This window comes from Mustelus asterias, chromosome 10 (assembly GCF_964213995.1).
Source record: "Mustelus asterias chromosome 10, sMusAst1.hap1.1, whole genome shotgun sequence".
NCBI classification, from domain to species: Eukaryota; Metazoa; Chordata; class Chondrichthyes; order Carcharhiniformes; family Triakidae; genus Mustelus; species Mustelus asterias.
In genome coordinates this window covers 105,110,582-105,135,627 of record NC_135810.1, presented here as the reverse complement: position 1 = coordinate 105,135,627, position 25,046 = coordinate 105,110,582, and the positions used below count along the sequence as shown (strand labels likewise).

Below are 25,046 nucleotides of genomic sequence, written 5' to 3'. Positions count from 1 at the left end.
TCCCCGCGTCTGCGTGGGTTTCCTCCGGGTGCTCCGGTTTCCTCCCACAGTCCAAAGATGTGCGGGATTGGTTGATTGGCTATGCTAATTTGACCCTAGTGTCAGGGGGATTAGCAGGTTAAATATGTGGGGTTCCAGGAATAGGACCTGGGTGGGATTGTGCTCGTGCAGACTCGATGGGACGAATGGCCTCCTTCTGCACTGTAGGGATTCTATGATTAACCCTTCCTCGTTCAGACTATTGACCGATTGAACATTTACGGGTTTTATTTCAAATTCGCAACCTTCCCTTCCCGATGATGACATTAGTTTTCCAAAATATTATGTTCGTCAGAGAGAAAACACAGCAATCGCCAACAGACATTCAATGCTGCTGCTCTGCCATCGGACGATTCAACGACTCTGACCATCCGCTATCCCATAGTGCGGCGCGATTCTGGTCCTCCGCTATCCCATAGTGCAGCGCGACTCCGGTCCTCCGCCATCCCATGTGGCCTCTGACTGGCGGCGGGTTTGAAAGCCGAGTCTGTTGCTGGGGGAGCGGGCTTTGTAAACAAAGAGACTGATCAGTCAGCCTTGGCTGTTGGTCCTCCAGTATCCCAGAGTGCTGCGCAGGTCGTGTCGCTGCCGCCGGCGCTGGGTCGAGGAGCGGGATTGAACGGCGGATACGGTTTACCGCTGGAGGACTAACCAAAGCGGGGTCCAGATTACTCCAAATACCGTCATGTGCCGGACAGGGGCCGGGAAACAATGAAAACTAAAAAACCCAAAGCGGTGAAACTCGGAAAGAAAAACAAAAGTAAGAGCGCGTCGTCCCTTATAGTTTAAATGTTGTCATTTGGACGCTGCTTCTTTAGGCCGCCTTGTAAATAGTAACTGGGTATCAGTGGCTGCTGCCAAAAGAAATGAAATGTAAGAAATAAAAACAGTGCTGAATCACGAAGTTCCGAAGGAGTCATGTTTTTTATTTTGATTTATTGTTGTCACATGTACTAGTACACAGTGAAAAATATTGTTTCTTGCGCGCTATACAGACAAAGCATACCATTCATAGAGTACATAGGGGAGAAGGAAAAGAGCGGGTGCAGAATATAGTGTCACAGTCAGAGCTGGGGGGGGGAGGGTGGCAGAGAAAGATCAACTTAATATAGGGTAAGTCCATTCAAAACTCTGATGGCAGCAGGGAAGAAGCTGTTCTTGAGTCCGTTGGTGCATGACCCCAGATTTTGTATCTTTTTCCCAACGGGAGAGGGTGGAAGAAAGAATTTTCGGGGTGCGTGGGGTCCTTGATTGCACTGGCTGCTTTTCTGAGGCAGTGGGAAGTGTAGACGGAGTCAATGGATAGGAGGCTGGTTTGCATGTTGGACTGGGCTTCGTTCTTAACCCTTTTAGTATCTTGCAGTCTTGGTCAGAGTAGGAGCCATACCAAAAAGGATGCTTTCTATGGTGCATCCGTAAAGGTTGGTGAAAGTCGTAGCGGACATGCCAAATTTGCTTAGCCTCCTGAGAGAGTAGAGGTGTTGGTGGGCTTTTTTAACTATAACGTCGGCGTGGAGGGACCTGGACAGGTTGTTGGTGATCTGAACACCTAGAAACATGAAGCTCTCGACCATTTCCACTTCATCCCTGTTGATGTAGACAAGGGCATGTCCTCCACTACGCCTCCTGAAGTAGATGACTATCTCCTTCGTTTTACTGTCAGTACTGTTGGACTTGAAACATTAATTCCTTCTCCCTCTTTTTGTTCATTTAATGGTGCTACTGGTCAGGCCAGCATTTATTGTCCATCCCTAATTGCCCTTACAAAGGTGGTGGTGAGTTGCCCTCTTCGATTGTTGCAGTCCATGTGGCGCAGGTACATCCACAGTGCTGTTAGGGAGGGAATTCTAGGATTATTGAGCACGATTGGAATCTTGAATTGCAGAACTTGAAAACATTCAGAAGTCACTCCTGATTCTGGCCTGAGAAGGTCTATCCTTTGAAACCTTGGTTAATCAGTTTTGGTTTGCAAGTTTAGGCTCCAATAGAACCGGCCAGATCATGATGAACGTAGCCCAGCTGCGAAATTGCTTTGCATCTATTTGACTGCCTTCAAAGACTTACGATCCTAATCGTTGTCATTTCTGGTTAATTTGCCAATCGTATATAAACCCTTCAGCAATGGGAAACTGTTTCTCTTTGGTGACTGTATCTAAACCTTCATGATTTTAAACACCTCCATCAAACTTCCTTTTAGCCTCTTGTGCTCGAAGGAGAACAGCCCTTGCTTTCTAGTCTGTCCATGTCATTGTAATCCCTCTTCCATGAAGCTATTTTAATAAGTTTCTTCTGTAGGCTTTCCAAAGCCTTCACTTCCATCCTGAAATATGGTGTCTGGAATTAGGCATGATACTGTAGCTGAGTCCAAACTATAGTTTTATATAGGTTTAACATAGCTTCATGGTATTTGTATTCTGTGTTTCTGTTTACAAAACCCAATATTATACCTACTTTTTTAAACTGTCTTGTTAGCTTATGTTGTCATCGTCAAAATATTATGCAAACATTTCAGGCCTCTCTGCACATGTACCCTCTTTAAATTTGTACCATTTAGCATATATTGTCACACATTTTAAAAACTCCTCACATTTTTGCTTTGAATTTTATTGGCCCCGTATCAACCATCAACATGTCTCCTGTCCCGCTTGACCACTGCTACACTAACATCAAACATGCTCAGTCCCCCGTCCTCAATTTGGCAAATTAGACCACAAGGCTGTGTTCCTGTTCCTGGCTTACAAGCAAAAACTGAAGCAGGACAATCCGATAAAGAAAGGCATGCAATGTTGGTCTGAAGCAATGGGTGATATCCTATGGGATTGCTTCGAGTCAGTGGACTGGTCGATAATCAAGAACACATCGACCAGCCAAAATGAGTACGCCACTACGCTAACAGATTTCATTAGTAAGTGTGTAGAAGACTATGTGTCAAAGACGCTAATCCGAGTGTTTCCATCTGGAAACCATGGATGAATAGGAACATCCACTGCCTACCGAAGTCCAGGTGTGAGGCATTCAAATCGGATTACCCTAACCTATACAAGAAATCCAGATATGGTCTACAGAGAACATCAGAGATGCCTAGAGACAATACCAGACCAAGCTAGAGTCTCAGGCTAGCCACACGAACACCCCTCGATTGTGGCAAGATCTACATAACGTAACAGGCTACAAGGTGAAGACAAGTAGAATCGCCAGCAACAATGCACCCCTCCCCAATGAACTCAACGCATTCTATGCTCGTTTTGAGCAAGAGGTCAGCAAGAGGACGTCATCCGCCCAACAGCCCCAGTTGAACCAGTATCCGAGGTTGCCATTGCAGACGTTAACCCACGGAAAGCAACTGGCCCGGATGGGGTTCCCAGACTAGCACTTAGATCCTGCGCAGATCGGCTGGCGGAGGTATTCACAGACATCTTTAACCTCTCCTTGCTCCGATCTGAGGTTCCTACCTGCTTCAAGAAGATGACCATCATCCCTGCACCAAAGAAAAGCCAGGCAGCGTGCCTTAATGACTACCAGCTGGTGGCTCTGACATCCATTATTGTGAAGTGCTTCAAAAGGTTAGTCAGGGCACACATCAACTCCAGTTTACCAGATTGCCTGGATCCACTACAGTTCGCCTATTGCCACAACAGGTCCACAACTGATGCTATCTCCCTGGTCAGACACTCAATCCTGGAACATCTGGATAACAAGGACACTTTTATGTTAGACTCCCATTTATTGATACACGCAAAATACTGTGGATGCTGGAATCTGAAACAAAAACAGAAAAATGCTGGAAAATCTCAGCAGGTCTGACAGCATCTGTGGAGAGAGAATAGAACCAACGTTTCGAGTCTAGATGACCCTTTGTCAGAGCCTATTTATTGACGACAGCTCAGCCTTCAACACCATAATTCCAACAAAACTCATCTCCAAACTCCGTGGCCTAGGGTTCTGCTCCTCCTTCTGCGACTGGGTGCTCGACTTCCTAACCCATAGACCCCATTCAGTCAGGATAGGTAGGAACACCTCTTCCATGCTTATCCTCAATGCCGATACCGCGCAAGGCCGTGTCCCCAGCCCCTTTCCATACTCCTTGTATATTTATTACTGCGTGGCTAAATTATGCTCAAACTCCAAGAAAGCCCACTAACGTCTCTACTTTCTCGAAAGGCTAAGGAAATTCGGCATGTTCACTACAACTCTTAACAATTTTTCAGATGCACCATAGAAAGCATCCTATCCGAATGTATCACAGCTTGGTATGGCTCCTGCTCTGATCAAAACCGCAAGAAACTACAAAGGGCTGTAAACGTAGCCCAGCCCATCATGCAAACCAGCCTCCCATCCATTGACCCCGTCTACACTTCCCGCTGCCTTGGGAAAGCAGCCAGCATAATCAAGGATCCCACACACCACGGACATACTCTCTTCCACCTTCTTCCATCGGGAAAATGATACAGAAGTCTGAGAACACTTACCGACTCGAGAAGCTTATTCCCTGCTGTCATCAGACTTTTGAATGGTCCTGTCCTATATTAAGCTGATCTTTCTCTTCACCCTACCTGTCACTGCATCACTACATCTGCACCCTATCTTTTCCTTCTCCCCATGTACTCTATGATCAGTATGCCTTGTCTGTAGAGTGCGCAAGTAATGATACTTTTCACTGTACCCCAATATATGTGACAAATCAAATCTGCCCATTTCACCAGTCTATGTAATTGCTGGTATCGTAGTCCAGTGTTATTGTCCCATTGATGAGAAGCACATTGTTTTTCTTACCCTATTCTGAGAAAGCTTTAAATTTTATTTCAATTAAGTTTCAAGAACTTGTTGATTCTTGGTTAGTATTAATGCAGGCCTCAAATTGATGAGCAGCCTAATGGAAAAATACTCCTTCCTTGGGGACTTGAGCATTCCTTGAGCATTTAAACCAATATTGATGTACCAATATGTTTTAATTTTGTGCAAAACTTTTAATTCCGCTCCTCAAATGCCTGCCAGTGTCCGTACTGTGAGATATTTAACATAAAACCCTATTCAATTGCCAAAATTCAAGTTTGGAAAGGTAAAATTGTTCTTGTATCACTGGTTATTTTTTGTAGGGAGAATTTGCTTATGTTGAATATTCAGCACACATATAATGTTTAGAATCCCAAGTGCTAACACCATTAATTATTTAATGATCATGGTCCTTAAAGTCATTGTAATTTTAATTTTGTTAAATTCATGTTACAGGGATTAGTGACGTCTTGCCATCTACTAGTCTGCCGCCACTTGTTGAAGGCCAAGTTCAATGTTTTCTAAGGATAACAGTCAGTAAAATCTTGTGGATTGTTTCCAGACCTCCAGCCTCCCCTCTTGTTAGATTGCGCTGGTGGGGTGAAACCTCCAATGGCACTCTGTTTCGCCCTAGAGATTCTTCACATGCTGAACAAAAGTCTGTGAAAACAACTGCACGATATGCTGTTCGCTGTGGACCAAAACAGTTCACTTCGTACCTCACAGGTTGGTTGCATCTATACTTCCTTGGATAAGGGGATTTCATTACAGTAGTCAGTGCTCTGCAGGACAAACACTAATGAGATCAAGATCTGTGTTAGCAGTCAAATGCTTAAAGAACAAACAAAATTGAGTTATGTACCAGATTGAATTGTATCTTCACTTGTATTTAAATGCCAAGTGTTGTTAGGAATTAGGAAGGAAGTCAAACAGGTCTTTTCAGCCAAAGGATACCTAAGTTGTGAAATAAAGTAATTGAGGCAGACAATATAGTGTTCAAAATAACAATGAATTTCTGGGAGGTAGAAGGATTGAAAGATATGAAGATAACTTGATCTATAATGAAGAAGTAGGTTAGTTTGAGCCAAATGGCTTCTTTCTGTTCCTAAAATCGATTGTACTATAATTAAAGCTGTGTTTATTACAGAATTTGCATTAGGAGCAGGAGTAGGCCATTTGGTCCCTCAAACCTGCTGCACCATTCAATATGATCATGACTGATTGTGGCTTGAACACCACATTGTGCCTACTCCTGATAATGAAGGTCTCAGGCTATTGCAACATTCTAATAAAAACTTCTTGACATCTTGCCTGGAAGTTGGGGCACATAATGTCCATTCCAATGTTCGTCCTCTAGAGAATGTGTCTGGGGAATTGATCATGGAAAATAGGGAAATGGCAGAGGCATTTTGTGTCTGTCTTCATTTTAGAAGACTTGGAAAACTTCTCAAAGATTCTTCAAAATCAAGAGGTGAAAAGGAAGGTGGAGCTTAAACCAATCACCATCACCAGCAAAAGGGTGCCTAGGAAAGTATTAAACCTAAAGACTGACAAGTGCTCAGGACAGGTGGCCTGAATTGGAGGATCTGAAAAGAAGTGGCTGCAGCGATAGAGAAGCATTGATTAAAAAAGCCCCAAATTCCTTAGATTCTGGAAGGATTTTAGTGGATTGGGAAATAGCAGGTGTAATAACATTTTTATTCAAGAAGAAGATAGAAAACCAGAAATTATAGGCCAGTTAGCCTAACATTGCTATAATCTGTTATTAAGGAGGTGAGAGCATGATTCATAATGAAATCAGGCAGAGTCAACATTGTTTTGTGAAAGCGAAGATTGTTTTAATTTATTAGTTTTTTTTGAGGAAGTAACAAGCTAAATGGATAAAGGGGAGCCTGTAGATGTTGTGTACTTGTATTTCGAAAAGGCATTTAATAAGGTACCATATCAAAAGTTTCTATAAAAGATAAGAGCACGTGGCAGTAACAAATTAACATTGATAAAGGATTGGTTAGCGAATGGGAAGCAGAAAGTAGGGGTAAATGTAGCTTTTTCAGGTTTTCAAGCTGTAACTAGTGGAGAGCTACAGGGTCAGTACTGGGGCCTCAGCTATTTGCAGCATACATCAATGACTGGGACGAAGGATATATGGTAGCTAAATTTGCTGACGACATCAAGATAGATCGGAAAATTAGTTGTCAGTTTAGCTCAATTGGTTGGACAGCCAGTGGAGAGCCATGCCAATAGTGTGGGTTCAATTCCCGTACCAGCTGAGGTTACTCATGAAGGCCCACCTTCTCAAACTTGCCCCTCGTCTAAGGTGTATTGATCCTCAGGTTAATTCACCATCAGTCAGTTCTCCCCTTTGAGCCAATGGTCATCTGGGACTATGGCGACTTTACTTACTGTTACTGTGGTTTTTAAAAGGATCTATAAAGGGATATGGATAGGTTAAGTGAGTGGGCAAAATATTGGCTAATAAAGCATAATGTGGCACAATATGAATTTGTCCACTTTGGCAGGAAGTACAGAAAAGCAGTATATTATTTAAATGGAGAACTCCATGTTACAGAGGGATCTGCTTATCCTGGGACATGAATCACAATCACAAAAAGTTAGTACACAGCTACATGCAAGTGATTAAGAAGGCAAATGGGACATTGGTACCCGGAGAATGGAATACAGAAGCAGGGAAATTTTACTGCTACTATAGAGGACCTTGGTTAGAACACAACTGGAGCACTGTGTCGAGATTTGGGGTGGGAATTTCCAGCTGCACTCGCACCAAAACTGGAAAATCCCTCCCAAGGTCAACGGACCTTTCCATGGTCCGTCCCTCACCTGCTATGATTCCTGTGGCAGGTGGGACGGGAAACCCCCACCCCTGGGGTTCTCCATATTTGAGAAAGCACATAATTGCATTGGAAGCAGCTCAGAATAGGTCCACTCAACTAATTTCTTATAGCAAGGGTTTATCTTATGAAAAAAAAGTTGAACAGGTTGGGCCTATATCCATTGGATTGTAGGAGAATGAGCACTGATCTTATTGGAACATATAAGATCCTGATGGGGCTGGACAGAGTGGATACCAGAAGGATATTTCCTTGTGAGGGTGATGAGAACTATGGAGGATACAGTTTAAGAATAAGTTAGATAGATCTTTGATGGATAAGGGAGTTAGGGGGTATGGAGGGCAGCCAGGAAAGTGGACATGAGTCCACAAACTGATCAGGCATGTTCTTATCGAATGGCAGAGCAGGTTCAAAGAGCTGAATGGCTTACTCCTGCTCCTAAGTCCTTGGAACAAAAGTACGTGTGTTCTTCAAGCATGGGCCCCCAAATGGATGGGCATTAAGCCATCACCTGCCTTATTGCCTCTTGTCAATGAAGAGTCTCAGCTTATCCAACGTTTTAGGCTTTTTACATGACTTGAAGAGCCTAATGTCTACCTCAGTTCTCTGCTGCAATATTAGTGTGTACTGAAATTTGCTGACTATATTCAGGGAAATCAACCCTATAAATCACCGGCAGGAACTGGTGTGTTTCTTGCCTGTAAAGCACCATCCTAATCAATGCTGGATTTGCATTCCCTGACCTGCAAACACTGTGCTGGCCTTGAACCTCCCAATGGGTCATGCCTCCACGCTCCCCAACTCTGGCTCTTTCTTAATTCCCTCTACAAGTACTGACTCCTTTCTTCCCCATTGATCCTGTTGATAAGGTCCGCAATCCCACATCTATCTGACTGTTGCTACAATGTTAACTTTGGCCTGATCTTTGTTCCATCTTTCCAGGCCTCCTTGTGTAACACTGTCCTCATGGTAATGAGTTCTGAGGCCTAATATCCAGGTTTCCCCTCACTCCATTCTGGCGCAAAATTGGATGCTCCTAAATTTCCAGGCCCACATACCTTCAGATAACGAAGATTAAATTTTTAGTTCTATTGAGCCTTTCTTTAAATACAATTGCAGCATCTGTGACCAATATTCAAAAATCTGTGCTCATTTGCATTATAAAGTCATGTTCTAGCGTTGACTAGAACCAAATAATAGTACCAAAATAATACAAACTTTCCTTTGCTAACCCGTCCTATTTTTAAAGTACAAAAGCAGATTCATGAGCATCTCTTATGATGAAAGAATTATGTCGAGGGTGCAATTATTGTGTAGAAAGAAAAATTGTTACGAAAAAGGTTAGTTTGAATTTAGTTTTGCAATATTTATATAGATCGATAGACAGCTTTTGTGCCATTCAAATGTTGACAGAATAGAATGGAATCTCAACCGATGCCATAAAATGCAGGGCCTGCTTGTTATCAATGATGTTAAAGGCAAATAGATTTTGCATTTTAGTAAGAATCAGTGTGTAATTACATTTACAGTACAACCATATATCAGTACTGTTAAACACTGTTCATTCCCATGACAATGCCTTGAAGTGTAAATCAATCATGCGAAAAATAACTTGAATCACAACAAATGTTACATCATACTTTATTTCGTATTGACTGTCATATAGAAAACAAGCATATTTTTGTAAGATTAGATTTTAAAATGCTATAAAGTTTAACATCCTGTCACTTGGGTGTGTATCAGGAATTTATAGTTGTTTGGTACCATAGATCTTGAGTATTTTTGAAAAAAGAGACTTGCTATCAAAGCTTCTCATCTTGTACTCATCAGGGCAGCTGCGCAAGCTAAACCCAACAGTAAAGAGAACAATGTATTCTGCATGAGAAGAGAGTGCTGATCACTTGGAAAGTGAACTCTGATTGGTAAAGGTGTTGCCATGGAAAATGCAGTTGGAAGCAGTTAACCGCCAAGCTTTTGTTTCAAATTCATTTCAGACAGGTCACCTCTGGTCAAAGCATTGTCATGGAGAATGAACCAGGGAATGATGGTCCCCCCAAGCTCTTGTTTAGTTGGAAAAGGCATAATGCATGGACGTAATCCTTCTGTCTGCAAAGGACAGGGCCGTGTGTGTGTGCGTGCGTGTCAGGGTTGTTGAGCAAATGTTGTTCGGTCGCTGACTCATATCCAATGTTGCTCGCTGTATGTTGAACAGACTTGTGAATGGCCTAAGGCAATCACCTTCAGCCCTGGAGGATGCCCAGTCTACCTCAGATTACCCTGGAAGGCTAAGGTACCTCAGAAATTTAAGCAGCAGGTAAATCTGTTGCATATTGTTACTATGCAGTAGCAACATAAGTGCTATTCACCACTAACAGAATGCTGCCATCAAGCCGAAAGGCCATTCTACCGATCACACAAGTGAATAATGTAGTATATGAACTTTAGTGGCAGCGTGATGCCAGGTATCTATGCCATACGTTCCAACAATTCATCATATCAAACCATATATTCTCTCAGCTGTTTGCAACAGACAAAGTACTGATAGTACTCAACAAGCCTGTGCTTGCGAAACTCAAAACATTGTGTCCAACATTAGATGTGATTCCATGATTAAACATCACTTGCTAAACAATCCTGATTGTGCTAAGAATTACACTGAAAACCAATTTAAGATTAACAGACGAGCCTGTAGTGGGACAGTAATGCATTCTAGAAGCTACATGTATTTAGCACACAGGGCCTTGTCCCTAACAGAAGGAGCATGTCCACGCATTATGCCTTTTCCAACTAAATAAAAGCTTGTGGGTTCGCCACCATTCACTGGTTAATTGTCCACGGCAATGCCTTGACCAATCAGAGTCCACTTGCATAATTTGAATTTGAAACAAAAGCTTGGAGTTAACTGTCTCTGTTGCATTCTCCATGGCTAAGCCTCTACTAGTCAGAGCCCATTGGGCAACCAACCAGCACACACTCTTCTCATGCAGTATAAATTGTTGTTCCCTTTTCTATTTATCCTGCATAGCTAGCCTGATGAGTGCAGGATGAAAAGCTTTAAAAGCAGGTCTTTTTTTTCCCCCGGCCATAACAATTATTTTGTAAGTTGATTATTCGTGTTTGAAATAGACACAAACATTCATGAGAGTGACTTGACTTGGAAATTTAAAGTCAATTATTTCAAACAAAGATTGTTACAGTTTTTCAATATGGCTTGCAAGTCCTGATTTTGATCAGTAAATTTAATAATAAAATTTGATTCTATGTAACCACTTTTATGAATGTTTGTAACCCTAATTGCAAACCTCCTCCAAGCTTGTGTGTGACCGAGATTTGCTTTCGTCAGAATTCCTAAAACACTCTCACCTGGTTCGAGCCTCAAGGGGTTGCAAAATAAAATGGTGAAAGTGCTTTTGTTTATTCTATCAAATGTCATCCCTATAACCATCACAAAGCCCCTGCACCTATCTGAAAAGAAAACATGGGAAGATACTGCTGTCGCTTTGACTATGCAAGAGGTGAAATTAATTTGAAACATGGAAGAATTTTGCCTACTGTTGGAATTTATGTCAGCTTTTGTTTGGAGGAGCTAGTCTGATGTGTACAAAATAATCAACCATGCTTACAACCTCTTAAAACAAAATCACGACTTCACATTGTTTTTCTCTGTATCTTTTGCTTTGTTTGTCCAGTAGAAAAGTTCCTAAATGCTGGTATTTAACTATGTTCAAATGTGTACTTTTTTATGTGATAGATATGGGAATGCTGGTGTTGGAGGTGATGGCGAAGCCTGACCATCTTCCCACTGGTCGAGTTCAAATAAATGGAATATCACAACTTTCACCAACCTATGGTATTAGTGGGTTCTTCACGGTGATTTCACCAACCTCGGAGAAACTCGGAGAGCTACAGGTTAGAAATGTCATGCTTACTGATATTTCTAAGTTAAGAATTGTGTTCTGATCAAACATTATTTTTGGGACTTGACTAGAATAAACCAAACAAATTATATTCACAGATAATTTTAATTGCTTAAAAATACATATAAACTGGCATGGTGTAGAAATTGATAAGCGTGTTTAAAGTTTGGCTATGCTATATTATAGAGCTTTGCTGTTCACGTTTTTTTACATGCTGAGTTACCAATTTTAGTTATGTAACTCTAAGGCTAGAAAGCATAATATCCGATGAATGTTGATTTCTGTCACTAGATAGCACCATCTCGAGTGTCATGCATCTGTGGATCCAAGCTCTTGCAGGAATTTCAGCACATATTCTAGGTTCAGTCGTGCTTGTGGCATGTTGCATTGTGAGAACATTTGTCTAGGATTAAACAGTGAAGCAAGGCACATTCTGGCTGTTAAAGAACCTGTGGCACTTTGAAAACAAGCGGACAGTTCAATTTTCACCCCTTGATCAACATTAAAAACAAATTAACTGGTCCCTTCAACTGTTTTTAGAATCTTTGAGTGTGAATTGGCTGCTGCTTGTGTTTACATAATAACAGTGACTGCACTTCAAAAAAAAATTCAGTGGGTACAAAGCACTTGGACTGATTAGATTTTGTCTGTGTTGTCATGGATCTGCCCAGCAATAGGAAAGACTTGCCTAGCAACAGCAATAGCCAGCATTCAAAGGGGAGATGCGACCTTTCCCAGTAACAAGATTAGCATACAGAATCAAGTGTAAATAACCATAATCAGGAAACAGCTTACCTAGATGACTAAGAGATCACTGGAGGTATGCAGATGCTAATTTTGAAAGTTACAGAATGAGAGATGCAGACAGCCCGAGTACACAGGGGAAATCACAGAGAAACCAGGCCAGCACCTACTGAAGCAGGCAGGCTAGTTTAACATCTAACATCTAACAGCCAAGAAGGCATTGCAACATCTAAGAGCTGGAGAGACCAGTTTTAAAGCTCAGAGTCTGAGAAGCCATTTTAACATCTAAGTCGTCGTAGAGCCAAGATAGTGCTGGACCAGGAAAATACATTTCCCATACTCTAATGTCCTCCTTGTATTATGTGGTAACTATAAGCTGGATTTGACTTATTTAATTTGGATGTTGTTTGGAAATGGGAAAATCTTAAAGGAGTTCCTGGATCACAGATATATATATATTTTGGAACAATAGGTAATTTCTATATAAACAGTGTGTTTAGTTCTTATATGTAATTGTCTTAAGAGTGTGAGAGTACTAGTCGTCTGTATTTGTCATTTCTTTAGTTAATGACTCGTTTTTAGTAATTGTTACACTACAACTGGGCTGGTTATTCTCACTGGGGGTTTCACATGGCCCCTCATACCATTCCAAAAAAAGACTATACATCACCATGGGAGGCGATGGCCTAGTGGTATTATCACTCGACTATTAATCCAGAAACCCAGATAATGCTCTGGGGACCTGGGTTCGAATCCCACCACAGCAGATGGTGGAATTTGAATTCAATAAAAATATCTGGAATTAAGAGTCTACTGCTGACCATGAAACCATTGTCGATTGTCGGAAAAACTCATCTGGTTCACTAATGTCCTTTAGGGAAGGAAATCTGCCGTCCATACCTGGTCTGGCCTACATGTGCCCCAGAGCCACAGCAATGTGGTTGACTCTCAACTGCCCTCTGAAATGGCCTAGCAAGCCACTCAGTTGTAACAGTCGCTACAAAGTCTCAACAAAGAAATGAAACCGGCCGGACCTCCTGGCATCGACCGAGGCACCGGAAAAGACAATGGCAAAACAAACAGCCCTGTCGACCCTGCAAAGTCCTGCTTACTAACATCTGGGGGCTAGTGCCAAAATTGGGAGAGCTGTCTCACAGACTAGTCAAGCAAAAGCCTGACATAGTCATTCGCATGGAATCGTACCTTACAGATAACACCCCAGACACCACCATTACCATCGTTGGATATTTCCTGTCCCACCGGCAGGGCAGACCCAGCAGAGGTGGGAGCACAATGGTATACAATCAGGAGGCAGTTGCCCTGGGAGTCCTTAACATTGACTCTGCACCCCATAAAGTCTCATAGCTTCAGGTTAAACATGGGCAAGGAAACCTCTTACTGGTTACCACATACTGTCCTCCTTCGGCTGCTGAATCAGTGTTCCTCCATGTTGACCAACACTTGGAGGAAGCACTGAGAGTGGCAAGGGCACAAAATGTACCCTGGGTGGGGGATTTCAATGTCCACCACCAAGAGTGGCTCGGCAGCAGCACTACTGATCGAGCTGGTCGGTTCCTAACTGCTAGACTGGGTCTGCAGCAGGTGGTGAAGGAACCAACAAGAGGAAATAACATCCTTGACCTCATCCTTATCAGTCTGCTGGCTGCAGATGCATCTGTCCATGATAGGATCGGTAAGAGTGACCACCACACAGTCTTTGTGGAGACAAAGTCCCGCCTTCACATTGAGAATAACCTCCATCATGTTGTGTGGCACTATCACCGAGCTAAATGGGACAGACTTCGAACCGACCTAGCAGCTCAAGACTAGGGATCCATGAGGTGCTGTGGGCCATCAGATGTGGAATTGTGCTCCAGCACAATTTGCAACCTCAAGGCCTGGCATATCCCCCATTCAACCATTACCATCAAGTCAGGGGATCAACCCTGGTTCAATGGAGAGTGCAGGAGGGCATGCCAGGAGCAGCAGCAGGCATATCTAAAAATGAGGTGTCAACCTGGTGAAGCTGCATGCCAAATGGCAAAAACATTATGTGATAGACAGAGCTAAGCGATCCCACAACCAATGGATCAGATGTATGCTCTGCAGTCCTTCCACATTGAGTCGTGAATGATGGTGGACAATTAAACAACTCACTGGAGGAGGAGGCTCCACAAATATCCCCATCCTAAATAATGGAGGAGCCCAGCACATCAGTGCAAAAGATAAGGCTGAAGTATTTGCAACAATCTTCAGCCGGAAGTGCCGAGTGGATGATCCATTTTGGCTTCCTCCAGTGGTCGCCAGCATCTCAGATGCCAATCTCCAGCCAATTTGATTCGCTCCACGTGATATCAAGAAACGGTTGGATGCACTGGATACTGCAAAGGCAATGTGCCCTGATAACATTCCGGTAATAGTATTGAAGACTTGTGCTCCAGAACATGCCTCGCCAAGCTCTTCCAGTACAGCTACACACTGGCATCTACCTGACAATGTGGAAAATTGCCCGGGTATGTCCTGTACACAAAAAGCAGGACAAATCCAACCCGGCCAATTACTGCCCAATCAGTCTACTCTCGATCATCAGTAAACTGATGGAAGGGGCCATCAACAGCACTATCAAGCAGCACCTGCTCAGCAATAACCTGCTCAGTGACGCCCAGTTTGTGTTTCACCAGGGTCATTCAGCTCCTGACCTCATTACAGCCTTAGTTCAAACATGGACAAAAGAGCTGAATTCCAGAGGTGAGGTGAGAGTGACAGCCCTTGACATCAAGGCCGCATTCGGCTGAGTGTGGCATCAAGGAGCCCTAGTGAAACTGGAATCGATGGTATCAGGGAGCAAACTCTCTGCTGGTTGGAGTCATACCTGGTACATAGAAAGATGGTTATGGTTGTGGAGGGTCAGTCATCTCAACTCCAGGATAGTGTCCTAGGCCCAACTTCATCAATGACCTTCCCTCCATCATTGGTCAGAACATTGAATACAGGAGTTGGGACGTTCATTGGTTAGAACACTGAATACAGGGACGTCTTGTTGAAGTTGTACAAGAATCATAGAAACCCTACAGTACAGAAAGAGGCCATTCGGCCCATCGAATCTGCACCAACCACAATCCCACCCAGGCCCTACCCTCATATCCCTACATATTTACCCACTAATCCCTCTAACCTACGCATCTCAGGACACTAAGGGCAATTTTTTTTTAGCATGGCCAATCAACCTAACCCGCACATCTTTGGACTAGACATTGGTAAGGCCACACTTGGAATATTGTGTACAGTTCTGTCACCCTATTATAGAAAGGATATTATTAAACTAGAAAGAGTGCAGAAAAGATTTACTAGGATGCTACCGGGACTTGGTGGTTTGAGTTATAAGGAGAGGCTGGATAGACTGGGACTTTTTTCTCTGGAGCATAGAAGGCTGAGGGGTGATCTTATAGAGATCTATAAAATAATGAGGGGCACAGATCAGCTAGATAGTCAATATCTTTTCCCAAAGGTAGGGGAGTCTAAAACTAGAGGGCATAGGTTTAAGGTGAGAGGGGAGAGATACGAAAGGGTCCAGAGGGTGGTGAGTGTCTGTAACAAGCTGCCAGAGGTAGTAGGTACAATTTTGTCTTTTAAAAAGCATTTAGACAGTTACATGGGTAAGATGGGTATAGAGGGATATGGGCCAAATGCGGGCAATTGGGATTAGCTTAGGCGTTTATAAAAAAAAAAAGGGCGGCGTGGACAAGTTGGGCCAAAGGGTCTGTTTCCATGCTGTAAACCTCTATGACTCTATAAAGTCAGAAGTGGGAATGTTCGCTGATGATTGCACAATGTTCAGCACCATTCTCGACTCCTCAGATGCTGAAGCAGTCCGTGTTCAAATGCAACAAGATCTGGACAATATCCAAGCTTGGGCTGACAAGTGGCAAGTAATTTGCGCCACACAAACGCCAGGCAATGACCATCACCAATAAGAGACACTCTAACCACCGCCCTTTGACATTCAATAGTGTTACCATTGACCAGAAATTCAGCTGGACTCACCACATAAACACGGTGGCTACAAGAGCAGGTCAGAGGCTAGGAATACTGCAGCGAGTAACTCACCTCCTGACTCCCCAAAGCCTATCCACCATCTACAAGGCACAAGTCAGGGGTGTGATGGAATACTTCCCACTTGCCTGGAAGGGTGCAGCTCCAACAACACTCAAGAAGCTTGGCACCATCCAGGACAAAGCAGCCCGCTTGATTGGCACCACATCTACAAACATTCAATCCCTCCACAACCAACGCTCAGTAGCAGCAGTGTGTACTATCTACAAGATGCACTGCAGCAATTCACCAAAGATCCTTAGACAGCACTGTCCAAACCCACAACCACTTCCATCTAGAAGGACAAGGGCAGCAGGTAAATGGGAACACCACCACCTGCAAGATCCCCTCCAAGCCACTCACCATCCTAACTTGGAAATATATCGCCGTTCCTTCGCAGTCGCTGGGTCAAAATCCTGGAATTCCCTCCCTAACGGTATTGTGGGTCAACCCACAGAACATGGACTGCAGCGATTCAAGAAGGTAGCTCACCATCACCTTCTCAAGGGCAACTAGAGATGGGCAATAAATGCTGGCCAGCCAGCAACACCCATGTCCCATGAATGAATTTTTAAAAAGTGAACCGGTGTTTTGAGTTGAGATGCCCTTGCAAATAACATCAGCATGGTCTGTGATCATGTACAAAATTCAACTTGAGGACAGTTATGTGAAAGGGAAGGCTGTAGGTGTAGAATAAAGGCAAATCATTAAACATTCTTGAGTAAAGAAAAAAACATGCTATTTTGTTGTCCATTTGTGGCCTTTCTCAGTACACTAGTTTGAACCATACAGTTCAGTTCGTACTGTTTTCCGTGGACTGGGTATAATTCCCCTTGGTTTATATATTAGTTTAATGAATAGTATACTATTTAGGAAGAAGGGATAACGATTTAGAATACCTGCTTATGTTTAGGTATTCCCACATGTTTAAGATGTTTATTGATCAAGCTTGGAAATCAGAATTGATAATTTCACTTCCACATGTATAAAATATTTACAGTGTTTGTGTCTAACTGTCAACTGGAATGCTTGAGTTTGAATCCCAGTACAGGTTGCTAGTCTGTTTTTGGATTCTCTGAATGGAAAATAAGGTTTTTTCACTCAGCAATTTCCTTTTTGACAGCCCTTTAGTGTAAATAAATGTTGTTGATTGTATTCCACTGTAATCCATAACTTCGTCACACTCCACATCCCTCATTCCACTCAAGCCAGGGGACAAACCTTGGTTTAATGAGTAGTATTGAAGAGTCTGCCAGGAATAGCACCAAGCATACATAGAAATGAAATGCCAACTTGGAGAAGCTAGAACACAGGATTGCATGCAAGTTAGCATGGTATCGTCAGCTAAGCGATCCTACAGCTAACAGATCAGATCAAAGCTTCACAGTTCTGCCACATCCAGTTGAGAATGTTGGTAGAAAATCAAATAATGACTGGGAGGAGAAAACTCCATGGTCAGCCTCATCCTCTGGGATGGAGGAGCTCCACAAGTGCGAAGGACAAAACTGAAATACCTTTAATCATCTTCAACCAGCAGTGCCGAGTGGGTGATCCATCCTGGCCGCCTTTTGCAGTCCCTACCACTATTGAAGCCAGGCACTAGTCAATTCAATTCACTCCACGTGATATCAAACAGCTGAAGGCATTCGATACCACAAAGACTATGGGCCCCACTCTTGGCTCTATGCTGAAGACTTGGACTCCAGAACTGGTTGTGCCTTAAGCCAAGCTATTACACCGCAGTTATGAACTGGTATCTATCCAATGAAGTGGAAGATTTCCCAAGTTTGTCCTGTTCACAAATGGGACAATCCAACCTGCCAATAACTACTCCACCAGCCTACGTTTGATGATTAGTAGAGGGATGTAAGGAGTCATTGACAGTGCTATCAAGCAGTAGTTGCTCATTTTGGGTCCTGAGAGGATCTCTCGTCTCCAGACTTCATTATAATCCTAGTCCAAACATGGACAAAAGAGCTGAATTCCTCTTAATATACATCACTTAGTACCGGTGACACGAGCAGAATTATAATTTCTCTCTATTGTGATATAAGTACACAGACAACTCGTTTGTTTGAAGTGAAGTAAATTGCTCTGGTTTTGCATACAATATTGTCTCGTGTATACCCCTAATTCTTGCAATGTTTGATTCCAAGGGTTTAAACTTGATTTTTTTTATACATGATGCTATCCTAAAGCAGACTGCATTGTTGTGTGATTAGCACTGAGCATGGTTTTCAAACTTGTTCACAAGTATAACAAAGGGAAATCAATTCAGCCAGTCCTTTTAAGAGGTATGATCTGTTAAGTATGTGCGAAGCCATATCATGTTTCTTCATTTCATATTTTTAAAGCAATTAACAAAGTATGTCAACGAATTATCACACTTCATTCTTGCTGATCATTCAAACTAACTGCTGTAATTGGTACAAATTTTAGGTATCACTTGCTCTGGAATCTCTGTCAGACTCTTGTGACAGCAGCAGTTCTGTTCCAAATACAGACACAAGTGTAGATGGTGCTGTTTTAGTCCAAAGCTCTGCAGTACTGCATCCTTCACAAACAGGATCCTTTGAAAATCTCATTGAACTTTCTGCACCTCGTAAATCGTCCATAACCAGTGCAAGTGGAAAGGAGTCGCTGTCCAGTAGCACCTGTAATACTCCAAGGTAAATGGCAGCAAAATAAATCTGCTTCTGTTTTGAGTCAGTGTTTTCAATAATATTTGCCAGTGGTCACATTGGGTGGAATTTGGTGCCCATCTTTGTGGTGAGTGGTGCACTTGATCAGGTGGGAGAGTGGCAAATGGGGATCCGGTTGCCTTCCCACCTCTGCCCTGATTTAGTCTTGCCACCAATTGAGGCTGTATTCACTAGCAGCAGGCAGGGAACTCGCCAGGGGCTTGCCAACTGAGATCCATTCCCATGTCCTTATGGCTGACCCCCCAACCTCACGGATTAATAGCCTAGTGATAATACCACTAGGCCATCGCCTGCCCCCCTTTGGATGGTTAGGTCATTTATGTCACATACCAATCTGTCCCAGCAACATTTAATTGAGAGGCAGTCCAAACTTGCAGTACTTGGCTAATTTCTGCAACTTATCCAAGAACTCAAGTGACAGATTCCCCAGGAGTTCTCTCAGCCATGTAGAAGTGATGTGTCTGGAGTATAACACGGGGTTTCTGGTCGAATTATGTTTTTTAACCAGGTCTACTAGCTCACTGAATGAGTCGAGGACATCCGAATAGGTCAGACTTCTTATCAGACAATGTCAGGGCCCCGCATACTGTTAACAATATCACTTTTTGTATTTAGTCTCCTTCAATGTTGTCAGCACGGAAGAAGTAACGCATGCGCCCAATGTATTGGGCACAGTCTTCCCCACGGGCGTCATAGGCTTGAATTTCCCCAAAGAGAGGCGTTTTCCTTATCAGTGAAATTCTTGAAGTTTGGAGGTTGCCCCGAGGGGAAAGTTGGAGGAAAAAATAATTTTTTCTCCTTGTCACCAATGTCATAATTCAGCCATAAGCCAGGTTCTCATCACCAACATCCTTTATTGTGCACCAAAGGAAAGAGCCGTGCCTGTGGCTTACAGGTAGATAGTCTTCACCGCGGGACCTACAACTCTGGTCCGGGTAAAGTAACAGGCTTAAAAACCCTCACTGACTGCTTCCTATTGGGTGAGCGTCTGCTCGCTCAATAAGACAGCTCATACTCCACAAAGCCCGAAGGGAGACCTATTGATGACCCTTCGTGGCCATCATAACATCCCCCATCCCCAGTGCCACACCTTCCAAACTCTATTTGCTCTCTCCAAATATATTTTGAAACACTTCTCTGACCACTTCTCCCTCAAAACCAGACAGATGCATGTTGTTACTCATCATGTTGCTGACTCTGTTCTTTAGAGAAAAGTTAAGGTGGAGAAATCGAGTATACGAGTGAAAGCCAAACAAAAATTCAATCTTAACAAAGAGTGAGGGCAGGAGAATCTTGTTGAAATGAAGAAAGAAAAGTAGTCAGTGAAAATTTGAAAGTTGCAAACACCAGAGATAGAAACAGAAAGGAGAGAGAAAAAGTTAAAGTTAGGGAAAGACACAGGAAGCTTTCAGGGAGGGGCACAATTATTTTTGTTCGCAGGTTATAAATTGCAGATTTATTTATTACATGGAAGTAAGTAAAGTTGCAAAGCTTGCAATGTAATTCATTCGAAGCAACCAAACCTGTAAGAAAGTAATTTTCAACTCTCTATAATTTTCTGTTTTTTCCCTAGAGGAAGAGACCATGTGTACTTCCAGGAAAACACCAAAATGACTAAGACTGTTTCCTACGAAAATAAGCAGCCCCTCAGTTCAGACCCCCTGGCTCCTGCGGCGACTCTTGAGCCTGGTGATGAGCGGGTTGAAGCACGGGTACTGTCAACAGATAGCCAGACTACCAAAAACCTTATTTCAGGTACATTGCTAACTTGGCACAATTCTTAAATGGAGGCAGAAAATGCTGCAAATACTCAGCAAGTCAGGCACTGCAAATACTATGCAGAGTCAGTGCACTGGATTTAACATTCACCCATGGGACATGCATGTTAAATCCAGTGGGCACCTTGCGCTACACACACACACAGACACACACACACACACACACACACACACACACTCCACTCGAACGTGAGATTGATTGCTTCAGACGATGTAGTCAGGATTCGTAATGGCACAGATAAATTGCATTCTGGTGATATGTTCACATTGTGAAAAACCGTAGAACACAGGACTGAAGCTCAAGCTTAGACAAGTTAAAGTGTACACACAGTTTATATTTCATAATTTTACACAATGGGTGATGAATATTTGGAATCAACTACCCTGGACAAGCAGATAGCATGGAAAATGCAAGGAAGAATCAGATAGATAACTTCAAGTGGCTGATTTGAACAGTACTGGCCTTGGTGTTGGCGAGTTGGTCTCTTTGGGCTTTTCCGTCCTATACTTTGTTTCTAAGTACAATTTTCTGATGCATCTTGGTTAAGCTTTGCAATCTCAAATTGAGGAATATTGACCATTTTAATGACTCCCAAGATCCCGTGTTCCTTCCTGGAAGCAGAAACTAAGGGGGAAATTCTCCCATTTTGAGACTAAGTGTCATGGCGGGGGCAGGATTGTGGAGTGTTATCGCTGTGGTGGCCGACGGGAAAACATTGCAAATCACCAGGCATCAGCCTCATTACTTATGTACCCAGGTGTTTAAAGCCATCCTCAGTGGTAGGAGCAGGCCTGGATGGCACCATATTGAAAGGCATCCAACATCACTGATCTGTTACTGGAAAAAAGATAATGGACCTCTTGAGAATGAAGATGGATCTTCTAGAACATTCTGCAGCTGGAAGATAGACCTGTCCAAGACACCTAATCAGGAAGATAGACCTGTCCAATACACCTAATCTGGAAGATCCACCTACAGATGTCCCCCCGACCCACTGCTGTGGTGTTGCAGGGTTGTGGACGGCCTCTATGCTGAACTCTGGAGGCAGCCCCAAGCATTGTTTAGATGAGTGCCAACAACTGCACGCCACGTACATTGTTCCGAACATGTTTCATGTTGGCACGTTCTCCTGCTGCCCCTGCAGAGAATCTGGTGTGGGGGCTTGGGCCTTCATTTGTATACTATTAACGAGATGCAAATGAGGTTCATGCTGGCCTCTGCCGGGTTTTGCCATGGCGGGCACCAGTGGAAGATCCCGCTGTAAATTTATGCTGCCGTGAAAACTATTTCTGGGTCTCCCACCATGTTCTCCCACCGTGCCTGCTACTAAACACGATGGTGGAGCATGGGAGAATTCTATCCTCAGAGATTCTGTGGAAAGATGTGTTGAGCACGAAAATTCAAAGAAAATATATTCTCAGTCAGTTGACCAGTCTGTGGGTCATGTAGTGGCTCGCACCTTTTAGTGCCATTTATTTCCTGTATGATCTGGAAGATGTCAAAGTTACAAAGGCATGCATACCTGGACACATCGTATTCTACTTATTCTCCTAACCATAATGGATCAAATGTCATATGGAACCTTTATGGCTCACTAATAAACTATTTCTGAGTCCTCAATTCTTTTGTCCATCTGACAAGAAATGTTGAGTTCCAATAAGTATCTTGGGTTTGTTTTCCAGGGCATTGCCTCACATTCAGGATGTGGGGCACTTTTTACTAAAAAGTCAGTTTTGAGAATGCAATTAAATAGTTTGGAGGTCTTTTCAAAGAATAGAAGCAGAAACAGAGCAGTAATGAGGAGAGAAAATATTACACCAGTTGGAACATGGAACCCATGCATTTTTCCTGTCCTTTAATCATGATAGTTGTGTCTTTCTTTATAATTTCATCTTGTCAGAAACTAACATTTCATATCCTTGAAGGTATGATTCAGCACAAGATTGCACTATGCAGTGGATTTAGATATTCTTGAAAATTGTTGCTGAATTTGCACCAATTCATTTGCCTTAAGGATTTGGGATGAATTAGATTTAACTAGATGTGTTGGCCCAGAATTTTCTGGATTAGATAATTCACAGCATACTCCATTAGATTTCTTCTCTCATCTTCCAGTCCAAAAACCACCTTAATCTCAAACTACTGGAAGCTCAAACTGGTAATGGTGCAGTGAAGACATCAGGGCTTCGGTGACCTTGGTGAGCAATGGGACGAATCTATCTCCTTAGCTAATGTAATTTAAGGAGAGAGAAACAGGAACAAGAGTGAAATAAATAGAATGCATTAGGATCAAATCAGATACAGAAAAATTGGATTAAGGGGAAGACGAAAGAGGCAGAAAGGAAAAAATATTATTTTTTAAATGTCCAAGAACAATACATAATTTTTTAGTTTCACATGTTCCCTTTCTGGGATGGAAGGGTTGAATGACACTTCAGTGACATGAATCTCACTATTAAAAAGGTACTTATGCTATTGAGTACCAGCTGTAACTTCACGTGGCAGGTTTAATGCATGATTAATTAAAATGACTGCAGTTCTGTGAAAGTTGGCGAAATGCTGCTTTCCGTGGTGGACAGTGGAGCACAAATGATCCAGTGATTTGTGATCATACACAACTGACGGGGTATTGTTGCCTTGCCACAAATTGCTGGACGTTTAAGCGCATCGTTTCCAGCACATTCTGGTCACTTATCAACACGTTACATGTTTAAGTTGAGTTACCAGCAGATGGCAGCAAACACCACTTAATACAATAGACTAACAAAACTTGGCCTGTTATTGTTTTCCAGAATTATTGGTATTTTCTTGTGCATTTTTAATAACAAGCCACAAATGAATTGTTTGTAACAAGTTAGTATGACATCCTCTCTGCTTCCCTCATCCATTTCCTCTCTGCTCTCATAGTCCCACCATCCCTCTCTGCAGTCCTCTTTCCTCAATGCCATTCCCTAAGTAGACCACATTTGTTATGTTCTTGCAATTACCACCCTGTTTACAACATTTCTTTCATTGTCACTTTCAGTAAACATGATCCATGCCCATTTCTTCCACAACTTATTTGTTTAAACCCCACCAATAAAGTTTCTATCCTTTCTGCAGCAAGATGTGTTGAAACATGCTTAGAGTACTGCATACAGTTCTGATTGTCATATTACCAGAAGGATATGAAGCATTAGAGAAAATGTTTAAAAAAAAGATTTATAAGCATGATATTGGAAGTACAATGTACAACTATCAGAAAAGCCTGAGTAGACCAGAGCTGTGCAGTCCCCACCCATTTGCCTCACCATTGACTACTGAGTTTTCAGTTGTCTAGTTCTCCGTTCATTTAATACCATCCTTGAAACCCACCCCTTCGATTAGGCACCTTGAGACATTTCTATGTAAAATGCTGTATAAATGCACATTGCTGTTGTAGGAGAAGTCAGTCTTTGCAGCTGCCTGTTTGTTCATTATGTATTCTTGCTTCTAGTTTTGTTGGACCGAGGGAGCAAACTGCGAAATGCAATGGTGATTTCTGCTATGAAAACAGTTCCCAATGGTGTGACTGGATTGGAGGACAGTCCTTACATGGTTCCATGCCCGGACATTGGCATGTCAAAATCAAAGTAAGCTTGATGAAATTTTCAATAGTTGAAGTGCTGTTTTTGTGCCTTTGAATTTGAAGCAATCATCATTTTTAACCTGAGAGCTAACCAGAAGAATTAAGACAACTTTTTTGTAGAGACATGAAGAGTAGGAGTGGCTGGAGTGATTTCCTCTTCACACTACTCGCCAAAACTACCAACTCATCTAGTTTTGCTTTTGATGTAAAGCACTTATGGTTTTGGTTTCATACTCTGATAGTAAGATATTAGAGATAGCTCGTGGGGCTAAAGGGATCAAAGGATATTGGGGGCAGGGGGGATTGAATCTGATGATCAGCCGTGATCAAAGTTAATGGCGGTGCAGGCTCGAAGGGCCAAATGGCCTACTCCTGCTTCTAGTTTCCATGATGAGATAGATACAAAACATAAACATTGTCTGGGGGAAACAAAGTTTTTTTTCCCCCCAGTCCGTGGATGGCATCAGTACTCGTAAAATAGCCATTAGGGTGAAGTATCAATATTTCATTAGGTAATTTGATTTGAGGTACATCGCAGTCTTGT

The 25,046-nt window shown here is 42.6% G+C and overlaps 1 protein-coding gene across 1 annotated transcript in view; it reads left to right on the top strand.

Moving 5' to 3' along the window:
- Positions 1 to 581: 581 nt before the first annotated feature.
- Positions 582 to 25,046, top strand: part of c2cd3 (C2 domain containing 3 centriole elongation regulator) — a 112,948-nt gene continuing 88,483 nt past the window's right edge. Inside the window, exons 1-6 of the mRNA XM_078222361.1 lie at positions 582 to 799; positions 5,269 to 5,538; positions 11,413 to 11,570; positions 18,854 to 19,083; positions 20,690 to 20,871; positions 24,371 to 24,506. Coding sequence (XP_078078487.1) covers positions 751 to 799; positions 5,269 to 5,538; positions 11,413 to 11,570; positions 18,854 to 19,083; positions 20,690 to 20,871; positions 24,371 to 24,506 — 1,025 coding nt within the window. The 5' untranslated portion in view covers positions 582 to 750. The remainder of the gene's footprint in view (positions 800 to 5,268; positions 5,539 to 11,412; positions 11,571 to 18,853; positions 19,084 to 20,689; positions 20,872 to 24,370; positions 24,507 to 25,046) is intronic.